A 10,085-nucleotide genomic window follows, 5' to 3' on the forward strand; every position below is an offset into this window, starting at 1 on the left:
AATGGGGAGAATATTGAGCCAATATACCCTATTTTAGTTATATCTAGTTTATTATTGAAAGTGCAAAGTTTATTTTCTTTCAATTCTGAACCTATAATGCTAGTTTATATGAAAATAGTAGCATTCAGAGAATAATTTCAACATTAATATCCAAATGTGATGGTTTCCTGACATATATGCCTGTGAGCATGATTTACCAATGCTAATGGTCACTGCTATTATTGTTAAACAAAAGCAAATTTTCTCATGCAAATTAAATACAAATGGCTTACCTTTGGTTAATAACCTGGTTTAGAGACAATTGTCAGTACTTAAAGTTACTACTTACCGTACTATCAGTTTTTTTGTTCGAATCGAATTTGAGGTCTTTTTATGTGACATGAAGGAGTTAAATTTATTATCATTAGAATTATTGCTGTGATATCTTGCAATGGGCAATACATGTGTAAGCAATATTAAGCAGTGAATAGAGCAATAATCAACCTAAAACATGTATAGGCCTATCCAACATACATAACCGAGGTGCAGTATATACTATCAGCTTTTTGTAGTGGCACATATAAGAAATTTTATGTTTATTTTGATGTTTAATTTTAATTTATAGTAAAAACTTATTGCTTTTTCCAAGGTATTTTATGATATATAGCAATAATAGTCTGTTTAGATGAGATTTTTCTAATGTGCAAAATATACCTTTAGCATTGGACCATTCTCCTATTTTTATTCATATATTGGTTCTGGAACACATTCCAAAACTCATGTAATAAAATCCCTATGTTGTTTTCAGCTACAATAGTTCAGAATACAAATACTGAAATAGATGAAACCAAGTTTATCGTTTCACATATCACTACTTCCCTGGTGAATTCTGAGGCTAAAACAATTTTTTTTTTATCAACATTGAACTCAAGTTCAGTCCAAAGTTGAGAGAATTTTATTCTTCCTAGCTTTTAATAATCCTAGTTTAAAACAGTTGACTTTTGATATGTCTATGTCTAATATGGAGGAAGAGGAAAATGACCCTGAAATACAAACTACTATTACACAAGGTCATTCCGGCCATAGTCAGATCCTTCATGTCCGTCAGGATTCTGCAAATGAGTTGGATCAATTATTCAATGTTGCTTTGGATCCTAATAAAAAGACAAAATCCCTTCCCATGAAGTATAGGAAACTTCCCAAGTCATTTTTTCAGCAACCGGATAGACCACGTCATGTGCCGATGCATGCACACTCTCGTTCAATGGGTGGGCTAGTTTCAACACCAGTCAATCACTCACGGAGCTCCAGTACAGATTCAAGTGCATCTCATCAATCCGGTTTAAATTTATCTTCGAATAATCTTCCACAGCAGTCTCAAACACACATGAATAATAATATTGGACCCCGATCTGGAAACTTTACCCCAGGTCCAATGCAACACTCACCCTTCCAAAATTCGCCAAGTCACCTTGCCTTGCAACAACCACAAATCGCGCACTCCCGATCCAAGTCATCACCTGCAAGTTTGCAAATAGCCAACGCAAATATGCAGATGAAAATTCAGCAACCTAGTAATCATATTGAAATACCACCTGATATGCCATTACCACAGGGATGGGAATTCGCGAGAACTCAGGACGGTCAAACTTATTTCATGAAGTATGTAAATAAGTTAATTTTTACTTTTTTTTACAAGAAATACCCTTTTTCATTTTTATGAAGTAATTTTCAAATTTCTAGGTGCTTTTAAGATACTTATAATAGTCCAATATAATAGTCCAATTGAGGAAACAATGCACTTCTAACACATCCTGCTGTCACTTGTTAATTAAACGAACAAGTCTGAAGAACTGCACTTCATGAATCTAACATGGTTTTGGAACATAATATAGTCTGTTTCTAATTTTAGTTGTTGGTGTGATAAGTATAAATCTTATAATACGGTTCTTGCAAGTTATTATAGTACCAGTACTGAGTGCTTCGTGTGATATAAATTTATAAGTCTTCAACTCTGCCAGTACATTGATTTGTTTTATAATCACTTTTCAGTCACACAAACAGAACTACTACCTGGGTTGACCCACGAATTGACGTAATAAAAGAGCAACAAGAAAGAGTTAATGCCAATAACATGCAAGCAGTCAACCATCAACAGTCTCAGATGCATATTAATAGTGTACAACAGCCTGAGGTATCACATTTTTTTACATCATTTATTCTTTGCTGTGCAGACATAAATCGTATATCGAGTTGGAGATTATGGCTGTTTTAATTACATCTTTGCTCCATGCGTTTTACAGCATCAGCTTGTATTTTGCTTGCATGATTTGGTAAGATCTGACAATATATCGGTGTAAGTGATTGCATATTGCATCATTGCTATAAAAACTTAAGCCTCGGAAGTTGGAACGTTCTTCTCTAGTTGTTAACAATAATATAATGTAATATCATTTACTAATAAATTGAATTGAATGATTGAATCAATGTATTTTTTGGTGTTATTTTATCAACAATATTATCGTGCAACAATAATCATATCTAGAATAGCATAACCGAGTCATAATTTGAAATTTAGTGTGGCCTTCGCATTACCAGAAATTTGTGTATTTGACCCAGTATTACCGCTGCTCTAAAATACATGATAGTAGCTTAATTAGTTCAATCAATCAAATCGTTTTTTATTAGCAATGCCGGTAAAGCATAACAAAATGGAAACAAGAAAGATCACAAAATATTTAAACCAAATGGTAGGATAACCGTGAAATGACTATTCGGTCTACTTGTCAGCGGCAACCTTAAAATAGCTTAAATAAAAGTTATGGCTACAAAATTTGCACAGCGCTAAACGTTTTTATGCGAGAACAGCATCGCCCCAAGATGACGCTGAAAGGCAGTAATACACCTTGTTATTTATAAAACTAATCAATGGCTATAAACATTTCAGCAATTAGTTGTGCAGCAACCTCTTCCGAGTGGTTGGGAACAAGCAACTACACCACAGGGTGAAATATACTTCATAAATCATGAAACACGGACCACTAGCTGGTTAGACCCAAGACTTCAAGGTTCCTTTTTTTTAATATTTCCATGCAAATTATCATTTGCTTTTTATACAATATCAAATTTTTATCCTTTTTTCCTATTATTCTATTTGCATCAATTGTAGGCATGAATCTAGGTGGTCAGTCACAGATGAATGCACAGATACAACAGCAGCTTCATAAGGTAACAATTGAACTGTAATAATTTTTTTGTGAATACCCCTCGTTCAACTGTGATCTAAATGTATTGCTGTTTCCAGTCCCACAGTAAAAAGTCCTAGTTTGTTATATGACTTTTTGTTAATGAGATGTTGGGTAGTGTTGCTTAACACTGTATTAACAATATCTATTTCCCAATTTTTCCTTTTTCAATGTGACTAAAATATATCATGACAAGAGGAGGACAATTGTTAGACTATAGAATATCCATTATTAAGCAGTTATTCCAATGTCTGTAGTCTGTCGTACGAAATGTTTTGTGCAGAATTTTTTTGTAAATAAAGAAGTATTGTTCTAATTACGGCATTGTTTTAATAGTACCGAACAACAGTATTGGGCTCTAACAAGTGGTTTTCCCCAAATAATGATGATTGAACACTTCATATAATGTTTGCTTTACTCATCTCAGAAGAAATTTTTATAATCGGCAATGAAGTAAATCAAATTGTTTTGAGCTTAAATATTCTTTTATTTGAAATTTGCATCCTCAGTTTTTTTTGTCTTTTGTCATGACTTTCAAAACAATGCGTTTTCATTGGTTTGTTTCATAGTTATTTTAATTATATAAAAATTTAGACATGAACTTCTGGAATTTTTTGAGTTTGATATGCTCGAATGTGGTCACCAAATTCAGCTGAACAATTCTGTAGGGTTCAATGGAGGCTGAAAAAGTCGTGCTGGACCTCAACCATCAATATACTGATTATATGTAAAGCTATCGAATTATTTTGGTTCTAAAGTTTGATCAAACATGACCAGAATAATATTAAAAAATGATTGTGAATATCATGCTCGATGAATTTGTAGTTATATCAATTATTTTGGTTACTTCCTAAATAAGACTGTCATCATGGTGGTAAATTGATTAACCCTGATCTTACCTCCTATGAGTTTCTCCAATTTAGCTCTGTGCGGTAATTTGAGTAAGTAATTAGTAATTACCGGTAAGTAATTAGTATTATTTGTAATGTTAAAAATACATTTAGATGAATCAGTTGGACATCAGTTCTCCACCACCTCCAAATTCTCACCAACAGAGAAGTGCTCCAGGATCTCAAATGTTGTTTAGTAAACTCACAAAAGAAAAAGAAATGATTATGAAAATGAGGCAACAGCAAATGCTCAAACAAGTAAGCTATGGATTTAGTTGGATATTTGAATAATAATTTTTTGGATTGACTAAATGACTTATGCTGATATTTTCAAAGTGTCTTATACTGTGGAACAAAAAGTTATAAAAGTTTTGTGGCATAAATAAAAGTATTCTATTTTCATTAAAAAGTGATATGTCTGAGCTTAGTGGCTTTTAAATCACCTTGAATTACTTTTTTATGATTCCACAATGTAATGCCTGTATTTATCGAGAGTTAAGATGCTTATTAAATTTCATTACTAATTTTCATTTTCAAACTAACTCTGTAAAATTTGAAAAACAAAATTCAAACTTAATAGATAAATTGTAATATTAATATAAAATGGTTTTTCCCAAACTTTGACCCCTAGCCATATTGCTCACTCATTAACAAAATATTACCAAATTATTTATTGTAAGACAACTAATTATAAGCAAACTTAGCTCTTGGGTTGAATTTAAAAAATGCAGTCCAAATAAGCAATTAAAATAGACTTTTCAGATACATGATAATTTGATAAACCAATGTCCTATGTCCTGCCTGAAGCCACATCAGGTTGTGTGTGACTTTTGGTGCCTTGAAAAAAATATTTGCTAGTAGATTCCACTGTTGAGTGGAAGATATTAACGTATGATGTATTTCCAATTATTAACAAGAAAGCACCTGAATAATGTTATTTCATATGTTATAGTGTTAGAAGAAACATAAGTGTTGCCCAATAAGATCTTGTGTAGTGCACATTAGGTCAGTGACACAGTGTTGATTGAAGTGAGCTTAATAAATTTTTTGTCACTGGCAAAATTAATTGGATTGTTATCACATACAATTTCATTTCAATATCTAATAACAATCTTATTTCAAGCATTCGCAATACTCCTTTATTCACAACAAACTGAGATGTGCCTGACGATGGTAGATAAATATTTATTTACAATTACAATATTGTAAATTTGTAATACTATCATGTCAATTTTAGACCGGTATGGATCCTTTCTTGGGTAGTAATTCATCATGTCATGAGCGAGAACCAAGTCGAGAGAGTGGTGTGAGTGGAATGGGAAGTAATTTCAATCTTCCTAGGACTCCGAATGAATATTTGGGAAGTGTTGAAGAAGAAATGGATACAGGTGAAGAAAATCTTTCCCTGATTTTTTCACCGGTTTATCAGTTTACATGTGGATGCGATAGAAAATTTGTACAATTTTATTATTGAGGCTTCTCTCTTACTATTAAAAGATGTTGGTGCTTTTGCATTAATATATATCTAGAATATCTGTATCAATCTATATATCTGTAGAATGGGACTTTGGGCACAAACTGATATTCATAACTGACATACTTTATTGGAAGTTTATCCATTAGGACAGATAAGGTCATAAGAGGTGGTTCCAAAATAGACTGGAGTTAAATCAGTTGGTGCCTAAGAAACCTTCAAACTGATGCAACAAATTTACCTTGCCTTGCTATATTAATGAACATAATTTTTAGATGGGGGCAATCATAATCAGCAAGACATAAATCAACAGCAAAGTTGTATGGCAACTTCACAGCAGGGAAGACAACAGCATGTCCAACGTGGAAATGCACACCAACAACAACAAGCTCAACATTTTCCAGATTTCTTAGACAGTTTGCCAGCATCCAGTGTTGATTTCAGCAACGAAGGAAATCATCCTCAATCAAATGCCCTTGACAGTGATGAACTCGTTCCTAGCATCAGTGAAACACTGTCGCCAGACTTCATACATGATGTGGAGTCCATGCTCAATCCTGTCGTTAAAAGTGAGAACATGGACAGTATGACTTGGCTCTGATACCAGCATACCATGTTTGTTTTGGCTTTTATGTGCCCTCATGTGCCTTGTTTTTATTGAAATATGTTGTTTTCTATTTTGCATTACATCAATTATCGGGATCTCTGGTTTTATGAAATATTTTTTTCAATCGTTTTGTAACTAGCTTTCAATTGTTGATGTTTGTGACCGAATTGACTTTTTATTTTATTTTATATTATGTATTGTTTCATGTATTTTTTTGTTTTGTTTTCAGTTTCCAGCATATGTAAATATAGAGTAACCAAATTGAGGTGCTATGACAGTTGAAATAATAACGACTCAATCCGAAAATTCTCTCTAGCAATGAAATGATCAATGTATATTCCTATATGTTGAGATGCACGGTCTGTGGATGTGGAAATGTTTTGTGGTTATTCATAGTGTTAATAATATGATTTATATGAGTCTTAGTTTTCTGATACTATTTCAGACTCGCATACTGACTAAATTATCATTTAAATTGTTACTCTCGGGTTATTGTTTTATTCCTTAAAACCTCATTATTATTTGGTAACGACATCAAACAATCAAGATATGTTTTGATTTTATTGACGAGACTCAAGTTTTGGTCATTTCACAGCACCGATGGTATTAGCGCACAAAACTTTTAAATATAATATACCAGTTCATCTCTAATACAGAAGAGCCTGCATAGTATATAGCAGTGTTTTATTTTTTGTTTCTTGGAGACTTTGCTTTGAAAAATCCTCTAAATAAATGATAAAATATATTAATTTCTGGCTTAAGAGTGTTGTACATAATTTAATTTTGACCAAACAAACTCATTGTGAACATATTGTAATTTATATCGTTTTTCTGAAATGTTCTTCAGTCATCTGCAGACGACATAAATAAAAATGTTCTCTATGTGGAAAATGTACTTAACAACTTTCTCTGGTTGGTTTAAGTTTTATTAATCTGGTGGAATATGTGATGAAGATATTTTTGAGTAGAATGAACTAGATAGATAATGAAAATCGTTGACGATAGTTGTTGATGAATGATTTAAATTATTGCTGTTTTGGATGACATGAGGTGTTGATTTACCCTGAGAGAAGTCTTTTAATTTTCTCTTTTCAAAATATTGATAGTTGATTAGCCTGGGTGAATAAATCAATTTCTGCTTGAGAGATAGGAGTTGTTTAATGGAATGAAAATTATGCGTTTTGTGTTTTGTTTTAAATATTTTCGATACTGAGAATGTATGTGTATAAGCCATATATGGCTTTGAGATGATCAAATATATACTTGCCTATAATGTGACCTTTTTTTCCTCTGATAACACCTGATTCTTTGTAGCCTTCTTTACATGGACAAAGCATTTTAGCACCCTATGTTATTGGAGAGTATATACGCCTGTATATCGTTGAATACAAATGATGTTATGTTTTTGACACATTTTACTTGATATTTGACTCTTAAATTCATTTTTGTGAACAATTCTCCCTGTGTTCATTTCAGATTATTTACAGCTATATACGGAAGTTTAGTACAAAAATTTTCAACGTTAATTACAAAAAACGGTTCTGGTTTTATAAAACGTATTAAAAATCGTCATATAACATAAATACATATATATTATATATTCTATTATACATTGGTTTTATTTTTGCTTGCCAGCATGTGTTTTTATGAATGTATCATATTATATAATCTTCCATCCGAAACGTGCTGTTTAACATCTGTTTATTGCAACTTTATAATGTGGTATGTTTTAGTTATAGGCAGACCAAAATTTTAACCATCCTAGCACATTTGTGATGAAAGTTATATCACTGGACACATACGGTACTAAAAAGTGTGGGCAACTTATAAATAAACAGCTACACCATGTTAGGACCAGTTTCTATATCAAATCATTGCATGAGGTCTGTGAACGATAGGATAAGAAATTGATTACCGGTACCTTAAAAATGTGTTTTCATGCATTAATTTTATATCATTATTGTGGTTACCAGTGGTCAGACTGTAAATCGTAACCCATTCTGCTGCAAGAAATGTCAAATGCGGTTTGTAATATAATTTTATTGTATATGGTTGCCCTTTGCACTGAGGTCTAAAATCTTGTGTTGTCGGTACTATCACTATATAATATTCTTTTAGTATTTTACATATAGTGCTGGTACCAATGTGCCTTACCGTTTTGTTTTCTATTGTATTATTTTATTGTTTGCCTTTTTTACTTATTGGATGTGTGCCTTTTTAAATGTACAAGCAGCTCGAAAAGTATTGATGAGCGTGGTTTGTTTAGCGCATGTACACTTTTACTCTTGTGTTTTATATAATATCAGTGCTATTCAAACTGAATTTTTTAAGGTACATCTTGAATTGAATTACTTTTTTCCTTAAATGAAATGCATGAAACTATTTTCCATGGCTTTCTTTTGGTAAAGCAATGTGTATATATTCGTATTTTATTAACATTTTGAATAACTCAAAAATGGATTCTTTGTACAGGGTGGTCAAAGGCTAAAAAGTATTTTATTTCTAGAAAAGGATTCTTCAGTAACGAAAAAGGAAAAATTGATTAACTTCTGGTACTTATCATTAGGGCATTTCGAATCGAATAGTAAATTATTTGAATCTGTTCAGACGAAAATTTCGAATCGCCGCCATCTTGTTTTTTTACCTGCCAAAGGTCGGGGTGAATTCCCAAATTTTTTATTGAAGCCATATTTTCGCTATGCTATTCTGACATACGACTCTTTTCCTAGTAGTGAATTATTGATCAACTTTTCTTGTGTGTGGATCTCAGCAAATTGTCGGAATGATGGATTCTATGTATTCAGTAATTTATGTAATATTTCCCCAAGGTTCTGAAATCCTCAAATATTCGAAAATGCCTAGCCCTACTAATCATATCGGGGTTCGAGGCCCCTGGGCTATTGTCTATCTTGCCTAATGGTATATCCGGCCCTGGTTTGAATCCCATGAGTGATGTGACAATGTGCAAAAGGAGTTTGCTGGACTCGTCGCAGGGTGGTTCACATAATGGCTGATTGGTTGCGTCTTCTTCCTCCACCAACCACGTTTGTGGAGAAGTACAGCTTGTGTATGCTCAAGTCAATATTCCTGTGGTTTCGAAGGGTTTATCGCGAATAAGAAGCAATTGCCAAATTTTTTACATCTATTTTTCTTCAACTTATTCAACAACAAAAAATCAAATACTACAGCCATTTTAAACAAAACAGGCAAAAAAAAACTTGATTTGAAACATTTGTTTTAATACAATTCATTTCGAACAAATCCCTAGTCAAGATTCAAATGCAATCTTTTTCTTTACGTGACCAATTTATACTCCTTTTGCTGTCAACAAAGCTAGGAACAATCGTCCACTTCTAGGTAAAAGCTAATTTAATCTGAATGGTCCGGAATTTTCTCAGATCTGCATTGCCTGCCTAATTTATTATTCCAATATGGGCGAGCGGTCGGGCATGGGATTTGAAACCCACCTTATAGCCTGCGCTTTCGACGTTAAGTAAAGAAGAGCTTCAATCACTTCGCAGTCTAATGTTAAGGTGCAATTCGATGAACTCTGATAGTAAAAAACTAGGAAGTTACCCGTTGATATCCCAAAGTCCACGATAGGCAGTACTGATTGATTCAAATTTTACAAACATGAAATTAGTTGTGGTCAAATAGGAAAGGAATATCATTACATGGGTTTGTCTCTTTAGATTCTGAACTACTTTAAACTTCAAATAGGATAGAATATTTTACCTAGATATGGCAGTAAAATCACCATTAGACTTATCTCATATAATCCAGGTTTTCTACACGAGTTATGGATAATAAAGTGTCCTTATGTTTGTTGTTTATCAACACCTTGCCGTTTGATGTGCGTAACACTAGGGGCTAGGAGGGCATAACCACAT

At 32.8% G+C, this 10,085-nt stretch overlaps 1 protein-coding gene across 1 annotated transcript; it reads left to right on the forward strand.

Annotated features, from left to right (window-relative positions):
- Positions 1–786: 786 nt before the first annotated feature.
- Positions 787–8,651, forward strand: LOC120345435 (transcriptional coactivator YAP1-A-like). The gene is made up of 7 exons (XM_039414888.2): positions 787–1,641; positions 2,032–2,173; positions 2,927–3,047; positions 3,149–3,207; positions 4,229–4,372; positions 5,352–5,502; positions 5,864–8,651. Exons 1-7 carry the CDS (start codon positions 986–988, stop codon positions 6,187–6,189), a joined length of 1,599 nt encoding a protein of 532 aa, XP_039270822.2. The 5' UTR covers positions 787–985; the 3' UTR covers positions 6,190–8,651.
- The last annotated feature ends 1,434 nt before the right edge of the window (positions 8,652–10,085 follow it).

This window comes from Styela clava, chromosome 8, assembly GCF_964204865.1.
Source record: "Styela clava chromosome 8, kaStyClav1.hap1.2, whole genome shotgun sequence".
NCBI lineage: Eukaryota > Metazoa > Chordata > Ascidiacea > Stolidobranchia > Styelidae > Styela > Styela clava.